Below are 19,830 nucleotides of genomic sequence, written 5' to 3'. Positions count from 1 at the left end.
TAACCCTCCTCCAGTGGGCTTCCCTCACTGTGTCGAAGGCACATCCCGGGTGAGGGTGCACAGCTTGAGTGGCTTGAGGGCTTGGCTCACATGCCCGAGAACTGGGATTTTATCCCCCGTGAAAATACACACACAGGTGCGTGTACACACACGGGGAGTTCAAGCACTTACAGAGGCCGGCAGTGTGCAGGGAGATCAAGCCTCTTTCCTCTTTGGCCTCCTTCCCTTCACCCTCTTCTTTATTTACTCTGAGAAGGCCATGTAAGGGTCCTTGCCCTTTCTGAAACCCACCAGGCCCACTCCATCGGGCTTTGCAATTGTCCTTCGCTGTCTAGAGCTCTGTGCTCCCTACCTTTCCACTTGACTCCCTGAAACGCCACCTTCATCAAGGCCTTCTGGGCCACCTTATTTGAAGTCCCAGCAGCATCGCTTAACAAGCGTGGGGGCCAAGATGTAGGGGGGTTACAGAGCCCAGTCAGGGAAAGTGCGGGCCTCCTTCCAAGTGTGGGTAGAGTTGAAGACACTGGAGGTGCCGTGGAGCACAGTGACGCTAAGCTGTGCTTTGTCTTCACGGCGTCTGTCTGTCTGTCTTCCACGGCAAGTGTGGACGGAAGGGGACCAGAGCAGAAGCAGAGAAACACATCTGCGCAAAAGGCAACGGTACTTTACCTGTGGGGTCGGTGCCATGGGGCAGGAGGAGAGCAGCCACTGAGAACGTGTCCTGAAGCAAGAGCCACATTTGCTGATGGCGTGGCCTTCCGGACATGCTCAGATCCCCATAAGGAGTTTCCTTTTGTCCCCCAGTTGAGGTCCAAGTGCATCTGGAGCCCAACAGGCCTACCCGCCAAAGACAGCCACAGACAGACCCCATTTCCCACGTTTAATTTGGGGAGAACATGAGAGGGATGAAGAGAAGCTCATGCAACCAAAGTTGGGAGTGTGAGCCATGGAGGCGAGCCGGGCTCGACTGCTCAGAGGAGGCAGAAGACACAAAGCAGGAAGTAAGGCACTGCCCCTTTGGCCCCTCGGGGCAGGTGCCCGACAGGGCAGCTGAGGCTGAGGGGCTCCAGGCAAGTGCAGAAAACACTGAGAAGTTTGGCAGTAGGACTGGAAGGCGGAGTTTCCCGGAGCCCAGAGGCCGGGCTGGGAGCCCAGGGCAATTCTGCTCCTGGCTGTGTGGAGGTCACGCGGGGCTCCAGGAGGCGTCTCCATGGCAACATGGACTCCTCACACGTTTGGAGGCCCGCATTGTCTGGCTTGTCACGGGCAGCCCCGGTGGTGATGGCAGTGCTGTGGCCGCCTTCTTGGGATGCGTGGCACACCCACAGCGAAGGTGAGGTGCTGGACAGCTCCTGGAGACTTTGCACACAGCAGCCAGGCCAGGTGGCCGGCCGTGGAGGAAGGTGGAGCGCGGTTGGCAACATCCCGTAGGGACACATATTTACAGATGGAGCCTGAGGTGGACTCAACTTTAATAAATAGGAGGTTGGGGTATAAACAGCAGGGATGATAGGGCCTCCCAGCTGTGGGCACACGGGCAGGAGGGTGGGGGTATTGCTGCTGCCGAGGGGGCTTGGTTCTGCCACCTGCCCCCCCTGCAGGGCCCAAAGGAAGGCACTCGTGACGGGGCCTACGTGTGCTGGGGCATTTTGGTCCGCCGATCTCCCCCACCACACTTGATGTGGGGCTCAACCCTGGGCTCCCAGGCTGCCACCAGCGCTCCTCTTGATGGGAAGATGGCTCAGAAATGAGTAGCCCCCTCCTCACCAATTCAGCCACCTTCAGCTGTTGCTCGACACCAGGCTGATGATCTGCTCCAGCTTCTGACGCAACTTGTGTTTCCGACAAGAGGCATCCCGATCCAGAGCGGTCAGGATCTAGAGGGAAGCGTCTCCTTGCACTGCATCCCGAGCGCGGTGCTCACTTCCACCCGCAGCCTTCAACCCCTTCTAGCCACAGCTCTTCATCCAAACAACCTGCCTCCAGCCCATTCGAGGCTCCTCACACCCACTCCCTCCATGTCTGTGACTACACGCCGCCCCTCGCCCGGGGATTGGGTCCACACTCCTAGCCCCCATCTCTTCTACCCAGACCTCTCTTGTTCAGGACTCCGTGATGGTTGCTGCAGTAGCAGACCTGGCTACTCCCTCGTCCTTAGCCCATGAAGGGGCTCATTCAGCTGCTGACCTCAGTGTGTCCCACACCTCTCGTTACGTCTCAGATCTCGAAGGGGCCCTGAGCTAAGTCTCCATGCTCAAGCCATGTCACCCTGTATACCCACTTGGCCTCTCATTGAGCTCATCCAGGTTCAACCTTTAAGTTTTCACCTATTGGCTCACAAAGGTAGATATGCTGTGATGTGTAGGTAACTTACATCTGTAATCCTAACGAATCAGGACATTGAGATCTAAGGATCATGGTTCAAAGCTATCCCAGGCAGGAAAGTCTGGGAGACTCTCATCTCCAATTAACCAATAGAAAGTCAGAAAGTATAGTATGGTTCAATGGCTAAAGTCCCAATTTGAACTAAATATCTAACTTATGAGGAAAAACAGAGAAAGGATGACATTGTCCAAAAGAAATGCACTTTTTACCTAACTTATGTAACTGGCACCTCTATCTCTCTATATCACCTTTTTTTTTTTTTGCCAGTCCTGGGCTTCAGCTCAGGGTCTGAGCACTGTGCTTGGCCTTTCTCAAGGCTAGAGCTCTACCACGTTAGCCTCAGCACCACTTCCGGCTTTTTTCTATGTATGTGGTACCGAGGAATCGAACCCGGGTCTTCGTGCATGCTAGGCAAGCACTCTACCACTAGGCCACACTCCCGGGCCCTATATCACCTTTATAGTAACAATTTTTTTTGCTAGTCCTGGGATTGAACTCAGGGTCTGAGCACTGTGTTTTCTCAAAGCCCGTACTCTGCCACTTAAGCCACAGCACTACTTCCAACGTTTTCTTTTTTTTTTTTTTTCCCAGTCCTGGGCTTGGACTCAGGGTTGGAGCACTGTCCTTGGACTTTTCTCAAGGCTAGCATTCTACCCCGTGAGCCTCAGCACCACTTCCAGCTTTTTGTTATGTATGTGGGGTACCGAGGAATCGAACCTGGGTCTTCGTGCATGCTAGGCAAGCACGCTACCCCTAGGCCAAACTCCCGGCCCCCTTCCAACTTTTTCTTATGTGTGTGGTACCGAGGAATCGAACCTCTGTCTTTGTGCATGCTAGGCAAGCACTCTACCACTAGGCCAAAGTCCTGGCCTATAGTAACAATGTTTTAAAAAGGTAAAATCTGAACAGCCCTGAGTTCAAATACCAATGCTGGGACAAAGAAAGTAAGGGAAGATAGGAGGAAGTGAGGGAGGAAGAAAGATAAAAGAAAAGGAGAAAGAAAGTCATGTATATCCATCCCACAGTTTCACCCAAATTCTAGTGTCCTGTATATAGCTGCTTTTCTCCATTTTCCCCAGGGTTTTGCTCTCCTGCTTTCTCTTTATGTCTCTGTCTTTGTCTGTCTGGGTCTGTCTGATTTTGCTAGTATAGTGGTTTCAGTGGATGCTTGTTAGGTGGGTGCTCTTCCACTTGAGCCATGCGTACAGTCCAGCTTTTTGTAAGCCAGTCCTGGGGCTTGAACTTAGGGCCTGGGCACTGTCCATGAGCTTTTGTGCTCTAGGCTATTGCTCTGTTTAGAACTTGAGTCACAGCTCTACTTTCAGCTTTTTGGTTGTTAATTGGAGATAAGGGTCTAACTGACTTTCCTACCCAAACTGGTTGCAAACCATAATCCTCAGATATCAGCCTCCTGCATAGCTAGGATTAAAGGTGTGAGTGCCCTGGCTTGCCCCCTTAAGTTTTGCTGAGTAGAAGTCTGTGCTCCATTGAGTGGATTCCCTCCTGTATCCGTCAAATCCCAGCATCCCAAGAGACCATTATGTGTGCTGGTCTACAGCATAGTCAGGGAAGAAACTATGCAATCTAAGAGATGGGCTCTGTTTCCTGCCCTTTTGGAATTTCCTGAACTACATCCACTTTTCCCCTTTGCTGTAGCTTATATGCTCAGGTCCAAGCAAGTGGGGTCATTTGGGAAGCTGAACATACCTCGTGGCGGTACTTGGTGACATAGAAGTACAGCTCGCTGAGTGCACTTAGGACATTGAAGTCACTGGCATGGAGACGGGACTGCTCCACTAGGTAGGCGTCCATGTCCTGGTCACTGATAGATGCCATCTTCGCGATGTCACGATAGTACCTGTTAGGGGCCTGAGTAAGTCAATCCGGCAGATGTCACAAAAGTCCAAACCCTGCCCTCAGAGGTGCCCAGCTAGCCTCTGGGGCTTTTGCCCAGGGCGGGGCAGCTCCTGCCTGCTGTCACGCACAGCAGTCTTCGCTCAGGCCCACCTCTCCACCCAGCTCTTGTAGTTGGGGATGTCCTTGGCATAAAGCAGCTTGTTGGAGGGCGAGTCCTTGCCCAAGCGATGCTCAGATGTGGAGCACGAGTCCATGAAGGTCTGGGCCACCACCGACAGGCAGGCGTCTGTGATGCTGTTCTTGTGGATGTCGAACACGAACTGCGGGTTCTTGATCACATTCACCCAGAAGCGCAGAGGCAGGCTGAACAGAGGAACACGCACTGAAGATTCCGGGGCCCTGGCGTCCCTCTCCCCTCCGCCCTCCTTCACACCACGTTCCTCGCTAGTCATGTGTTATCACAAGATGGCAAGGGAGATATAATTAGTGTCAGAGCTGAAGTTCAGGAAATAACAAATGAGGAAATGGTGCTTGTGCTGTCAGTGAGTCCACAGCCCACCTACCCAAATATCCAGGAGCATCGACCTGCACACTTACTCACTGGCAGGCTCTGCAGCCATCCTTTCCCACCTGCATGACTAGTAAAGTCCCTGCCAGTCTCCCCAGTGGCCCTCGGTTGTGGCAAAGCCAGCAGCCATTTCTCTCCACCCATCCCAAGAGGAACCAGTAGAAGCTGAGCACAGAGTGGTACCAGTTACTTTTCCAGGTATGGCGCACGTCAGGGTCACTGATCTGGTGCTGGTCCGCTTGTTCATCCAGGAAGTCGAACATGTACTTGATGGCCAGGGGCAGAGCAGAGCCCCGGTGGGCTGTGCTGAATACACTTTCGAAGAGGTCATCCACAAATTTCTGCAGTGTGCCCTGTGGGGACAGCGAGGACACCAGCTCTCAGGGGACTAGCAGGCCTGCAAAGCAGACCCAACCTCAGTGTTGAAGCCACAGTTCTTACTGAGAAGCCCCTGAGAAAGTAGCCCCTGCCTGGCAAGGCCAGGTGAGCTTCAGGGCCATGGTTGGGCCTCAGCACAGAGACTGAGGTCATCGCAGGGAGTGGGCACGCACCTTGGTGGCCAGCAGCCTTGTCAGGTAGATCTCCGAGACCATCTTGCTGCCACGGTCCCCTTCTCGGTGATCAGCATGGTCATGATTCTTTACCAGGTGCCACAGTTTGGTGCCAGTCTCCTGGTCAGGCGTGATCATGGGTGCCCGCGAGCGGAGGCTGTCCGGGCTGCTGGCAGTGCGGAGCAAGCTCTCTGGGGCACAGAACAAGCATGCCTCTTAGGCCACCAGGGCTGCTGGCTATTGCTAGGCGTCTTATCCCACTCTTTTCCAGGAACCCAGCAGCCTGTGCAGGACCCATCTTCTCTGACCCACCCTACATGTAGGCTCTGCAGAACTGGGGACCTCCCCCGTGCCCTAGCCAGGTCACCATGCTAGCAACACATACCGTAGCGGCTGAGGGAGCGGGTGAAGGTGAACGAGTTGGCCATGTTATAGGCAGACACTTGTTTGGGCACCAGTGCCACTATGGAACCATCTGTCACCTGGAGGTCCCAGAGATAGAGAAGACAAACTGCAGGAGGCCATGTAACCACCAGCCGCCCAGACCCCTTAGTGTGCATATGGCTGGCACCCAAGGTCCTGTGAGGAGGGCTTGTGAGATCAAGGCCTCCAGGGGGGCTGGAAGGAGCCAACACCACGGCTTCCGCTGTCCTGGGGGTGAATGGGCTCCCAGCTCCTTACCTGGTAATGGGCCAGGGAGTTGACCCTCTTCCAGTCACATTCGATCTTGGTAGTGACGTCCTCATCCTGGAGGGTGATTCGGGCCATGCGGCCTTGACGCCATTCTGTGGGCCACAGACAGCCCTTAAGGGCATCCCCCCAACACTTCAGCCCACCCCTCTTAGGGAACCTAGCTCAGGTGGGGTGCATGAGAGCAGTGGAGTACTGGGTGGGAGCTAGAGGGACAGGGGAGGAGCCCTCACCCAAGTCCATGTCCTCAGCTTTGGGTCGCTGGGAGTACGGGATGCCTTTGTACACTGTGTCCAGCAGCTTGTCTTTGGCCTGGGTGATGCTGTCACAGTTGAGGACCTTCACTGGGACCTGGCCACTTGCCTCATTCTCTGGACACACACAGTGCAGGGTCTGGGGGCAGGGTGAAGTCGCCGCATCAGTCCCAGGCAAGGCCCCGCCCTCCTCTCTCAGCTCCAGCCCACGGGGCCTGGGCTCACCAGCGTCTTGTAGTCGATCTGCTGCCGGATGAGTTTGTCCTCACTCAAGGAGTAGCGGGCCTCCCCGGTGATGGCGTCAATGGGGCCTTTCTCCATTTGTTGCTTGATGGCACAATAGAGTAGGAAGAGGGGCTCCCCAGCACATTCCTGTAGCCAGAAGCAGGGGCACAGCTGACTGCCTGTCTCACAAGCAGGCATGCCCCAATATTGCCTCCCTGACACCCACCCACCCACCTTCAGAAACTTGTGCAGAAGGAACGTGAACCAGTTGGTAAGCATCTTCTCAGCCACTGACTCTGTCCTAGACAAGGAAAGTAGCAGGTAGGCCTTGTCCTGCCAAGGACAGGGCTGTGACTGGGTGGGGAGGGGACAGAGGCCTAGCCAGGACTAGGCCAAGTGGAAGTGCATACCTACGCAATAGCAGCTTTGGGTGGTTTTTGCTCTCAAGGTTTTTCTCTATGAGATCAGCCAGCAGTTGCTTGAGAAGCCCAGTGGCATAGTCAAGGCGACTCTGCAGTGCCACCATGGTGAGTGAAGCCACAGTGCCGCGGTCACGCATGGAGAAGCTGCTCTGAGCCTCCAGTGTGTGGATGAAGGTAAGCACGAACGCACGGCTGTGTAGCAGCTGTCCAAATAGGCGCAGGGCCTTTTCCACATTGGGGGGAATCTGGGGGAGAGGAGGCGGTGGGGAGGAGTGTTGGAGGGTGGCGTGGGTGTGGTCCTGGGGCAAATGGGGAGCGGACAGGATGGGGGAAGACTCACATCCATCTCCCTGAGCACAGGGTGGGCTTCGATGCCAGGGAAAAGCACACGCACAGCGTAAGTGCGATAATCCAGGAAAGGGATCTGCACACCATCCATGTGATTCGTGAGCTCATTGATGTCCGTCTGCAGCTCTGCAAAAGCTGGGCGAGGTGACAAGGAGAAGTGAGGCCCCAGCTCACACCTGCTACCCCGCACCCTTCCTGCCACCCCGCCTTAGTCACCTTCTTTGCACTCCAGGGCCACGCGAGATTCCAGGTTGTCCATCTGCAGCTGGAGCCGCTTGAGCGTGCGGTCGGCATCCCGAGTCTTGCGCTTGTAAGCAAGCAGCACGCCAGCGATGGCCAGAAGCAACAGCCCGCCGCCGGCCGCCAGCCCCGCCATGGCGGGCAGGGTCAGGGCCCGTTCAGCTGTGATGTGCAGGGTGCCCAGCCAGAACTCCAGGCCACCCACCAGCACCTGAAAGGTCAATGCCAAGGTGAGCCAACTGTCATGCCCCTGCCCCAGGCCGCCCTGGAGGCCTGCTCTCCCCACACCCACCATGACAGGCTGCCGGCCTGTCTGGCTAGGTGAGTCGCACAGGAGTTGTGTGTCCGAGACTGTGAGTGCACATGGCTGACCTCCGATCAGCACGGTGTAGTTGAGGCGGGAGCTGCCAGCTGCTGCCGGGATCAGGTTCTTGCCCTGAAGATGGAGGACACGCGGTCAGTGCAGTGTCGCCTTGTTGGCACAGCCCCCTCCTCTCCCTGCTCTCTCCCAGCCCATCAGCACCTTCAGCACTACGTGCGAGCCAGGTTTGACATCCAGCACACCAGAGGGCCCAAGTGGCTCAAAGCTGGGGTCAGGGTAGTAAGTAAAGGAGGACCGGTTGAGGGAGCGGGCCGTCTGCACGTGGTCCAGCAGGAAGCCAAACTCGTCGGGGTGTTCGCCTTGGGCACGCGGCTGGGGCCGCCCGAGGAAGATGCCGGGGGCCTTACACAGCATTGCAGTGTCATTGATCACCTGGCAGGTCTGTGGACGCAAGCGTGGACATCCCAGTATGTGAAGCCACGGGGAGCAGGGGTGACACGGGGCAGGGGAGCTCATACTCACATTGGTGGTCTCGATACCTCTGTACTTGGCTCGAACCCGGGGCTCCTGGACAGTCAGCAGATGAGTCCCGCTCACAGTGATAGCCGTGCTTCCACTGCAGACAGCAGTAACTGACCTGAGACTCCCACCTCTGTGTGGACTTCCCAGGACTAGCATGATAGTCAGGACTTCTCTGATGAGTACCTGGTACTCTGTGGTCAGGACAACTCTGTCCCCTTTACCAGTGACACTTCAGGCCTAAAGGAGTCAAGGCATCACATGATACCCAACCCAGTTACCAAAGTACAAGGACCTTACAAGGTCCCTAGCTTTGTTTCCCTCAGGTCTGTGTGTGCGTGCGTACGTACGTGCGTGCGGGCGTGCATGCGAGCCTGCCTGTGTGCGTGTGTGTGTGTGTGCGTGTGTGCTAGTAGTACAGCTTGAACTCATGTCCTGGGCACTGTTCTTGAGCTGTTTTGTTTTGTTCAAGGTTAGCATCCCAACACTTGAGCCACAGCTCCACTTCTTGTTTTTCTGATGATGTTTGCCACTCCTGGACTTGAACTCAGGACCTAAGCACTGTCCTCAAGGCTAATGCTCTACCACTTGAGCCACTGTGCCACTTCCAGCTTTTTCTCTGTGTGTGGTACCGAGGAATCAAACCATACTTGGCATGCACTCTACCACTAGACCACACTCCCGGCCTTGGATGATTAATTAGAGATAAATTTCCCAGACTCTCCTCCCTCGACTGGCTTTGAATGGCAGTCTTCAAATGTCAGCCTCCTGAGCAGCTAGAATTACAGGTGTGAGCCAGTGCTGCTTGACTTCTCCAGGTCTTATTTTTGCCTTGCTGGGGATGGAATCCACCGCCTCACAGATTCTGGGCAAATGCTCTACTGCTGAGCTACATGCTTGGACTGCAGGATCTTACTTGATGATGCTCCACGTGGGCTCCAGGTGCGTAACGGTAGGGTCCTGAGTGTAGGTGTAGATGACCCCTGGGCCGGAGATGTTGGCGTGGTCAATGGCAAGCGTGATGGGGGCCTGGCTGGGTCCCAGGGTGGAGACAGGTGAGATACACACGATAGCCTCAGCATCTCTTCTACAGGAGCAAGCGGAGAAGTTGAAGCAGGCAGCCCGGGGCCTTTAGCCACACAGGCCCCATACCACCCTAGTCAACACTCAGCCCTAGCCCACCTCACGAACTGGCATTCTCCATCTCTCATGGTCACGGTGACCCTGCTGCCAGCATCCAGAGAGCTACCAGAGATGGTGAGCCTTGTGCCTCCTGAAGCTGGGCCCCGAGTGGGACTGACACGGTCAAATGTTGGGGTCTAGGGAAGAAGCAGTATTGATGGGGGAAAGGCCAGTGCAGGGGTGGCCCCGACATTCCCCACACATGGGGCAGGGGAAGGCACCACAGAGCCACGCACCACAAAGCTGTAGAGCTGCTGAGACTGGGTGCGGAAGTCAGCAGAACAGTCACCGACACACAGCTCGGCGGGACCCGGTGGTGGGCTGGGCACCAGGGACTCCTCCATTTCACACACAATCCTAGGGGTCACACAAGGTCAGAGCCGCCGTGGCAGAAAGGGACAGGGTGCCCCAGGGCCATACTCACCTCTCAGCACTGACATACTCGGTGGGAATGGAATTGCAACGCACACCAGCCACTCGTAAGCCCACCTCTCGGGAGGCAAGGCCCAGGTTCTCACCCACGATGGTGACCCGGGTCCCTCCCTCCTTGGGCCCCATGAGTGGGTGGATCTGCAAAGGAAGACATGGCGCATGGCAAGAGGGTCATCTCAGACTTCCGGTGCACAGCAGGCAAGGCAGAGGCGGTGGGTGAGGCTCACCTGGGTGATTCGGGGATGGCTACACCGGGCCCCTTTCTGGCTTGGATGCATCCAGTTTGTCTTGGGAGACGGACAGTGAGCCCGGAGCTGGCACTTGTGCTCTGAGATGCACCAGCCACAGTTGAAGCGAGGATCTGCCTTGAGGCACAGGCCACAGCTGGGCCGCTGGGCCCAACACTTGTATAACAGAGCTGCAGGCACAGGGGGTACTACTGAGGGAGCAGGCAGGGCAACAGGGACCAGGAGGGCCTCCAGCCCAGCCCCCAACGGTGCTAACCCTGCCTGGGAAGCAGGGTCCTTGACCCCATGACGCCACCCCTCACCTCGGAAGCTCGCAGGCTTGTCGATGGGGAAATTGCCATCCCAGACTACAGAGAAGTCCAGCTCGGTATCGCCAAGGGCATCGCCTTCATAGGAGTACTAGAGCAAGCGGAAGCAAGCTGGTGACCACACCAGCTGTGACGTACACAGAACCTGCCAACATCGCTCTTGCTTTTTTCTTGGCCATCCTGGAGCTTTGAACTCGGGGTCTGGGCAATGTCCCTAGCGTGTCTGGCTAAAGGCTAGCGCTCTACCACTTGAGCCACAACACTACTTGCACCTTTTTCTGTGTATGTGGTACTGAGGAATCCAACGTAGGACTCCATGCACGGTAGGTAATCACTGTAACACTAGGCCACCCTCCAGGCCCCTCTACCTAGATTCTTGGCAACTACATTCGTCCCCCCACTCAGGAACCTCCAGCAAAAGACTCAGGTTTCCCTGCCAGGGCCAGCTGAGCTTTCAAGACCAGCAAATTGGGCAAGAACTACCTACCCAGGCGCTGGGGGCTCACCCCTGTAATCCTAGCTACTGAGGAAGCTGAGATCTGAGGATGCCTGTTTGAAGCCACCGTGGGCAGGAAAGTCTGCGACACTCTTATCTCCAAGTAACCACCAGAATACTAGAAGCAGGGCTGTGGCTCAAGTGGAAGATTGCTAGTCTTCAGCAAAAGAGCTTAAGGACGGCACCCAGGCATGAAGTGCAAGCCCCACCGCCCCTGCCTTGCCTGCTGTGCACCCCGGAGACTGAGATGACCCTCTTGCCACCCACCATGACCCAACCTGGACTTGCAAGGACAGAACCTCACCGAGGCATTCTGACACTGAACACTGCTGCTATTAAAACGCACTGCAGGCACTCGCTGTTGCCGCCCCTGAACCCGGACCACGCACTCATAGTTCTTCTGGCCTGACTGAGGCTGTGGCAGGTTCTTAGCCTTCAGGGTTAGAGGTTGCATGACCCCCACAGGAATCAAGAGGTCTCCACGAGGCAGGATCTCCGGGCAGCCCTGGGGGGAGTGGGGAAGAGCCTGTCAGAGGCAGATGGAACTCCACCCTTCTCCAGGCCCAAAGAAACTAACATCCAATGCAGAAACACGAGGAGGAGCCCAGCGCCCAGACACGGCACACCTCACCCGACTCACCTCAGGGCTGTGGACCCTGCCCTCCTGGAAGGAGCACTCGTGGGGGTGGCTGGTACACACGTGGCGATACTTACACCAGTGGCAGGGATAAGGACTGCCAACGCAGGACATGCACCTGGGGGGGAAGGAGTGGGTTCAGAAAGAGCAGAGATCGCCACACCACCCTGCATTGCCCTCCCCCTGGATTCCTGGGGAAACAAAGGCACAAGCAGCCCCCGATCCTACCCAAGGTCTGAGAACATTGCCTATGCCACAGTAGCCTGGTCTCCGCAAGCGCGGGCAGGAGCTGAGCCAGGTACTCACGATGGGAGGGCGCTGCAGTTGTACAGGACAAAGTCAGCCCCGGCGAACGTCATGCCCGTCTCCCTGGAGAGCAGCTGCAGCCGCACCGTGTGCACGGCCCCTACAGCAGAGCCACAGGGATCAGGAGCTACTCACAGGCGACAAGTGGCCCCCGCCCTGCCCCTCTCCCACACAGAAGGCCCTAGCCCACTGACCATGACCCCTGGTAAGCGCCTGCAGCTCCTGGAGCGAGGGGGAGGAGCAGAGCAGCTCGCCAGAGGGCAGCAGGACAGCCTCGTTCTCTGTCATGTCCTCAAAGGCACAGCTCACTCCCATGCTCAGGTCTGGCACGTTGCGTATGGCTATGGTCAGCTGAGGGGGGCAGACGCTTAGAGCAGAGTGCGCCTGGACAACGCCGCGCACCTGCACCCGAGCCCCCTCCACGACATGTACCTGCACGGCAGGGGACGCCACGGACACATTGTTGGGCCGGACCCGCACTTGGACACATTTGCTTAGTTGTTCTGCAAAGCCATGGGGCGCCGAGGCCCCTGGACAGGCTCCTTCACGGCAGCACCTGCCCCAGGACGACCCAGGTAGGGGTGAGGGAGAAGCTAAGGGGGACCAGGAACAGCCTAGGCAGCCCAGAGTGCCAAGCAACAGTGTGCCTTGGCCCCATCCCCTGGGATCCAAGGGACGTCACTCAGGGTGGCAGTTCCGCTCATTAGCTGGAAGAAGTGGAGGAGGGAGGGAGGGAGATGGCGACTCAAGGACATGGCTGGGGACACGTGGGCAGACAGGTGATGGCACGCATGACAGGTATGGCTGCTTGTTGGCCAGCTGGCAGAGCCTTGAACATCCCTGTCTCCCAGGGAAGCCATCAGTGCCCCCATGGTGGGCCTCACCTGTGCTGCAGCACACACCAACCACAGTGTGGGTCCCCCGAGCCCAGGCAGGCTGCGCAGCTCACATACTGCTCACATGTCTCCACTGGGAGTTGGCTCACCTGGGGACAGCCACATCAGCACCCAGCCTTGCCCCACACCCCCACCCGCCGCCACCCACCTCGGGCCCACCTGCTTCTCACTGAGGAGGTAGATGTGTTGGTGATCGGGGCTGAAGAGCAGGTCTCGGAGTATGGGGCTGCCATCCACCACTGGGACCGTCTCATACAGATGAGCTTCCTGAGAGCCGTCGACCCGCACCTGGGTCCCGAGACCAGAGCACAGAGATGACCGAGCAGCCTCCTGCACCCAACGCCTTCTCTTCCTCAGCCAGGGACTTTGTAGCTTGCGGCTGAGCTGAACCTGCTCAGGTTGAAGGCTGTCATATCCACAGTACCAGGCAGGGGAAACAGGGCACACAGGCCACTGTGGAGTCCACGGAAACATACTGGTGGGGTAGATGGCTGAGTTCGGTTGGACTCTTGAACCCTTGCCTAGGGAGCCCTCATGTCCTGCCCAGGGTCTCCCAGGGCTCTGCACAGATCTATGGCAAGGGTGCCAAGGCCTACCTTCTTCAGATTGCCATTGCGTGTGCCAATGAAGACCACAGAGTGCTGGTGGTAGGTGTAGGCCGCCACGCTGGCCATGCCATCCGTGCTGTCAGCCAGCAGTGGTAACCCCTCGATCACGTGCAGGCCGCCCAGTGGCTGGTTCAACACCAGCCCACAGAAGTTTCCATTGATCTGCATAGGCTGGTAAAACAGCAGGGGCAAGTGAGCGTGCAAGCCGGACAGAGGCTGTCACATCCGTCCTATGTTCCACAAGAGCACGGGAACCTGAAAGCCATTACCTGTCAGCCACCTGCTAGCCTGACTTGACCCAATTTCCACAGGAAAGTGACTTGGATCGGACAAAGGAGGACCAAAGTGGTCATGGAAAGAGGGGCAGGGAGAGGAAGGTGGCAGTATTCGAAAAGAAGACACGGGCAAAGGACATTAAGAGGAGAGGGGAAGGGACAGTGGAGGGAAAGAGAAGGGGCCCGCCATTGGATGGCCACCCAAGGAAAGGGGCACAGACAGGGCTGGCAGAGCTGCCGGGCGTGGGGGTAGTGGTGGGGGTAACGGGCTCACAGTGTTGATGCAGGGCAGCTCCTTGTTTAGCAGCCAGGGCAGGGCCAGCGTGCCCTCCCCACGATAGCACGACTGGATGCGGCGCCGGATGTGGGCGTTGATGTTGCTGAGGGTAAAGAGGCAGAGGATGGTCTGCCGAGGTGGGCTAGCTCGGTTCTTCTGACCCTGAGAGAAGATGGTGAAAAGGACATCTTCGTCGGCGGGCACACCCAGGGCCTGGGCCAGCAGCAGGCCAGGCTTGGCCAGATGGGCGCTCTGCACTAAGCGGTACTCCACGCCGCGCCAGGAGCAGCCAATGGGGAACTCAACGTAGGAGTAGAACTCCGAGTCGCCTGCGCACATGCGCACAATCTTGGACGTGAAGAATTTCTCGCCCGCGGTGTCCAGCAGCGTCTGCTGCGTGTCCAGCTGCAGCGTCAGGAAGTAGACAAAGGAGGCGCTCACAAAGCCATATATGTAGTAGATGTCAAAAGCGGGGTACAATGACAATGTGTCTGAGGGGATCTTGATCTGAGAGGACACGAACTCATCTTGGTATACCTAGGGGAGCAGGGCAAAGCACACATGCAATGAAGGCAGCAGGGCCCTGCGACCTGCCTTCACACCACAACCCTGATGCAGCAAGCCGCTCCACTGGGAACTTCCCTCGTGGCCCCTCACCTGCCCAGCCTGGACAAGCAAGGAAGTCAGGCCAAAAAGGCCAGAGAGCAAGGGAAGCAGCTTCCTTGCAGCCAAGGGCTCCCTGCAAGCCCACTCTGCCCATCCCTGGCACCCGCCTACCACCTGTGTAACAGTGAAGCACCTGCCATGACCATCAGACTAGGGGTCTCCCAAAACCTGGTCCAGAACTGCATGAACGGGCAGGGGCTGGATGGACGGTCATGGCTCACCCACCAGACTGAACATGTCTGCACTCTCCTCATCACCGATGAGCTTGCGGGAACTCAAGGTGGGGAAGTACTCTGACTTGCCATCCACAGCTGTGCCCACAAACAGCTTGCTGGGCCCCTGGCTCTGCTCCACAATGACGCCGGCCATGGAGTCAGGCTCCTGGGCCCCGGACAGGTAGTGCTCCTTGCGGTGGTGGGGTTCCCCCAACTTGAAGAGATCATCTAGGCGGAGAAACTGACAGATGCCCTGCCAGATGCTGCCACAGGCCACCAGGCGCCGGGCCGCGTAGTCTATGAGCAGCAGCTTGTTCACGTTGTCCACGGGAATGAGGTGGTGGGCGCACACACGCATGCTAGGAGGTGGGTAGCAGCGAGCATTGTCCTCAACAGGTCCCGTGACATGGGCCCGCAGCTCAGTCAGATTGGGTGCCAGCTTGAAGACCCGGTTCACAGCACCCACAAACACCTCCCCTGTCACTCGGTGCACAGCCAGGTGTGTGAGCGTAGTATCTGTCACCACAAAGGCACGGAAGGGCCTGCTGCTGCCTAGACCCCCACCCACGGTGAGGAAGAGCAGCGGGAGGAGGCAGACAGCGGGCATGGCCAGCAGCTGAGCCAGGGACAGGCCTGAGGAGAGACAGCAACTGAGAGTTAGAGGCTCCACACTCAAGCTGTCTGCCCTCTTCTCACCGTCCTTGGCCTACAGCCCCTGGCAGGCCAGGCTTCATGCCACAGGGGGCCAGGGCCATTCACCCAACGCCACAGCAGAACCACAGATGGGGACCGGGGCTAGGAGAGAGGGGAGGCCTCTGGCAAGCACAGGCAGGCTTGGGGGCTATCAATCACGTCCCTGCCCCTCAGCGCTGGACAGGAGCCAGGAGGCATCACCTCGACTGGGCCACACCCAAGGGGGCAGTAGAGTCAGATGCTTGGAAAGACAGGGCAAGATGTCCACCCAGAACTAAGACCTAACCCCCCCCATCCCAGAGCTGCGGGCTGTCAGTCTGGCCGGAGAGCAGCCCCAGGGAAGCCCCAGGCCGCACACGGCCCATGCCCGAGCTGCAGAAAGGGAAAAGGAAAGGCAGGGAGAACAATTGCAGGCCAGGGAAGATAGTGGGGATGTGTCCCCCAAGTGCCAAAACCACTAGGAGCCCCGTGCTGGGGAAGCAAGGCTGGATTTAATGCCACCATATGTCCCAATCCTGGTCTGAGGTACTTCCTCCCTCTGAGAGTCTTGGGGGTGTTTGTCCAGGAAATGCTGTTTGACCATCCCAGCTGCAACACAAAGCTGAAGTGTACCTTCCCCTACAGCTATACTCCAGACAGACAGATAGACAGACAGACAGAAGTCAATCTTTGCCTAGGCACAGCTGCACAGATGTGGCTCTCCTACACATTCTGAGATTGTTAGAGAAAGATATCTGCCTGGGGGTGGGGAGGAGAGCACCCAATCCACCATTGAGAGTCTGAAGAACCTGGTGCTTGGGAAGCCACACTCCCAAATACCGTTGGGGCCTTGGGGATATGGGGTAGGGGCCACAGGGATTGAGCCAGGGCTGGCGCTTTGCCCCCAGGCCACACCCAGACAGGCTCAGGCTGCAAAGACAGCAGAGCAGGGTGGCGGCAGCCAGTGGGGCAGAGGTCAGTGCCACCCTCTTTCGTGTCCAAGCCTCGAGGGAAAAGAGGTACCCAGCACGGGGTGTGGGGGCATGTGGGAAACCAGAGGAGGAACGGAAGAGAAAAAAGGGAAGCAAGCGTTTTACTAGGACATGGAGCCAGCCCAGCTTGAAACCAAAGTTTCAGATCAGCTGGATCATGTCTCTGGGGCTCTTTTGTCAGGTCTGCATCCTTGGACCCTTAATGCAACAGCCAGAGAAGAAAGGAAGGCAAAAGAGACGACAGGCTGCATCCTGTTCTCACCTCCTTCACCGTCTGCTGGAGCACACATCTAGGAAGGGGCCGGGGGGGAAAAGGTTCGGAGGGACACCTGAAGAGGCAGGATTTGCAACCCCAAATCCCAACCCAGCCCCCACTACTCAGTGTAGACCTCGGACCCAGCCCCTGGGCTCTGTCCCTGCCAGCGGAGAGCGAGCACGACGATGGAGAAAGCCCCACACAGAAATGTAAGGCCAAAGCCCACTCCCCACTGCTGGCCTCCCGTATGGGCCCAGCAGCCCTGCCCCCAACAGGGGTACCCCTTAGCAGACCCGCGGGGACATTAGGGGATGGAGGTGCTCCAGCAATGCTGGTAGGCGCTGCTGGTCCGCTACAAAGGCTCCTATCTGGCCAGGGTCCTGGTCCTGGCTCAGCTTAGCCATCCAGACTCATTCAGGCCACAGAGGGCCCGGGAGGCCGGCGCTCTAGGGGCAGCGGCAGGGCCTGAGCCCTGAAAGGCAGAACTGGACCCCCACGCTGCCCGAGCCTCGGCCACCGCCAAGCAGGTTGTCCCTGCACGGGCAGCACGGGTGGCAGCCACCTACCTGTCCCTCTGCCACCGCTGGCTCCCGGGTGACCGTCCCGCTGGCCACGTGGACGCGCCCCCGTGCCCCACACTGGCCCCACTCGCGCGCCGCCGTTGCCTTGCCCCGCGCCGCGCGCCCCGCAGCCGCCACCGCCCACACACTGGGCTGGCCCGCGACCATCGGGCCTTTTAAACCCGGACCGTACCACCGCGCCCGGCGGGGGCGCCCAGGGAAGGCCGGCTGGGGCGTCGGAGCAGCTGTGCGCACAGAAGGGGGACCAAGTCGTCCCACGACTGGAAACCCCACGGCACGGTGCTGCTCCGCCATGAGCCGCCGAACAGCCCGTCTTGTACACTGACCCCCTTGGCTCAATGGCCGCGTCCGCGGTGGCGCGCCTCCCAGACACCCCGCAGCTCCCGCCCGCTGCCTCGGGCAACACCGGGAACCCGCACTCGTCTGCGCCACACCTCCAGGCCACCCGGGCTTGCGCCCACTCCGCCCTGGCTCTCCCAGGCACGCTCGGGGCCACCTGCTGCGGCTGAGTGGACTCCCTGGTCCAGGGCTGGGCCCGCCCATGCCAGCGGAGGACTCCCGACCCCATTCCCCCGATCTCCCAGGACAAAACCTGGAGACCCCCCAAGCCAAAGACAAGCAAATACCTCGCTATTCACACCCCCTCCTTCCCCTGCGGGGCACCGAACCTTGAATTCCAAGATTATTCCTTTGCTCCCCGTTATTGAGATGTAATTCACCCATTCTGTTACTCATGGAGTGTATGCCTTTTAATATCTCCCTAACATCCTTTATCATCCCCAGAAGAAACCCAGTACCAGTTAGTCAATCACTCTCCATTTTCCCCACCTCTACTGCATCCCAAATCAACACTCTTCTATGAAGTGATATATTCTGAACAGCTCAAGTAAATGGGACTGTTCAATATGTTTATGCCTATGTTGTGTATGGCTGCTCTTTTACTTAATGTCTTCAGGTTCACGCTTGTATCTTACACCATGAATCAAGACTTCATTCTTAGCGCTAATAACATTCTATTACATGGATCTACCGCATTTTATTTTCCTGTTCATCAATTGGTTGTCACCTTTTGATTATTATGTACAATGCTGCTACGAACATTTGTGCACAAGTTTGTGGGTGTGCTGAGATTTGAACTCCTCTACTCACAATCTGGGATATTTTCTATGAAGGTTGGTCCTCTATCATGAGAGCCACACTTCCATTCCTGCCTTCTTGCTGGTTATTTAGTCTCACAGCTTAGTCATTGGGACTGGCAAGTGATTGAGATCCTGACCTCTCATCCTCCAGATCAGCTTTGGTTATAGATGTGAGCCACCTGCACCTGGCTTTTTTTTCCCTGTTTTTGAGTCCTAACATTGTATCAGCTCACCTAACTTCCATTTCTGTAAAAGTTTTTTATGACAATTTTTGTCTTAGGTATTACCTTGGAATGAAGTTGCTGGATCATTATTATAACTTCATGTTTTTTTCTACCATTTTTTTTTGCCAGTCCCTGGGCTTGAACTCAGGGCCTGAGCACTGTCCCTGAACTTCTTTTGCCCAAGGTTAGCACTCTTAACTCTACCAGTAGAGCCACAGCACTCTTCGGGCTTTTTCTGTGTATGGGGTACTGAGAAATCAAACCCAGGACTTCATGCATGCTACACAAGCACTCTACCACTAGGCCACATTCCCAGGCCCCTTTTCTCTACATTTACAATAACTATTTTCTTTTTCTTTTTTGTCAGTCATGGGGTTCAAGTCTGGGCCTGCACCTGTCCCTGACCTCTTCAGCTCAAGGCTAGTGCTCTACCCCTTGAGTGGCAGCACTTCCAGTTTTCTAGTGGTTAATTGGAGGTAAGAATCTCACCAGCTTTAGTGCCTGGGCTGGCTTTGAACTGCAATCCTCAGATCTCAGCTCCCGGAGTAGCTAGGATTTCAGGCATGAGCCACTACAGCACACTAAGTTTTGAAATTAGGAATGATGACTCTTCTAAATTTTATCTTTTTCAAGAGTGTTTGGGGTCTGGCATTTCCACATGAATTCTAGGCGAAATCTGAAATTTTGCTTTGGATTGTTCATGGCTATAGAAATATAGTTTGGCCTAGTGGTAGACCCAGGTTTAATTCCTCAGTACCACATACACAGAAAAACCTAGAAGTGATGCTGTTTTCAAGTGGCACAGCTCTACCCTTGAGAAAGCTCAAGGATAGTGCTCAGGCCCTGGTGAAAATTATATGTATAGATAGATATAGATATATAAACTGATTTTTTTGCTACTATGGGGTCTTGGACTCAAAGTCTTGTGCTCTCATTTGGCTTAGTTTTGCTCAAGGCTAACTACAAGCATCAGTTACTGGCACGTGGCTTGTCTCCTCAGGCCTGTGAGCCTCCTACATTAACCTCCTGAGTGCTGGCT

At 56.7% G+C, this 19,830-nt stretch overlaps 1 protein-coding gene across 1 annotated transcript; it reads right to left on the bottom strand.

Annotated features, from left to right (window-relative positions):
- Positions 1-872: 872 nt before the first annotated feature.
- On the bottom strand, positions 873-17,489 carry Plxna3 (plexin A3). Its single transcript, XM_090326791.1, has 33 exons — positions 17,414-17,489; positions 14,938-15,560; positions 14,044-14,583; positions 13,483-13,665; positions 13,046-13,174; positions 12,875-12,975; positions 12,423-12,546; positions 12,185-12,341; positions 11,991-12,090; positions 11,688-11,802; positions 11,352-11,552; positions 10,546-10,642; positions 10,223-10,413; positions 9,988-10,133; positions 9,800-9,920; positions 9,564-9,700; positions 9,298-9,468; positions 8,385-8,478; positions 8,064-8,303; positions 7,833-7,976; positions 7,517-7,751; positions 7,293-7,435; positions 6,941-7,197; positions 6,765-6,831; positions 6,531-6,677; positions 6,285-6,444; positions 6,043-6,146; positions 5,747-5,843; positions 5,362-5,552; positions 4,994-5,163; positions 4,393-4,605; positions 4,093-4,243; positions 873-1,877 (listed from the first exon to the last, which is right to left on the bottom strand). The coding sequence occupies exons 2-33, from the start codon at positions 15,532-15,534 to the stop codon at positions 1,782-1,784; spliced, it is 5,619 nt and encodes a 1,872-aa protein (XP_090182917.1). The 5' UTR covers positions 15,535-15,560; positions 17,414-17,489; the 3' UTR covers positions 873-1,781.
- Between the last annotated feature and the right edge of the window lie 2,341 nt (positions 17,490-19,830).

The sequence above is a fragment of the Megascapheus bottae genome, chromosome X (assembly GCF_031878675.1).
Source record: "Megascapheus bottae isolate mThoBot1 chromosome X, mThoBot2.hap1, whole genome shotgun sequence".
In the NCBI taxonomy this organism is placed as follows: domain Eukaryota; kingdom Metazoa; phylum Chordata; class Mammalia; order Rodentia; family Geomyidae; genus Megascapheus; species Megascapheus bottae.
Note: the sequence above shows the minus strand (reverse complement) of the source record. Positions and strands in the feature narration are given on the sequence as shown.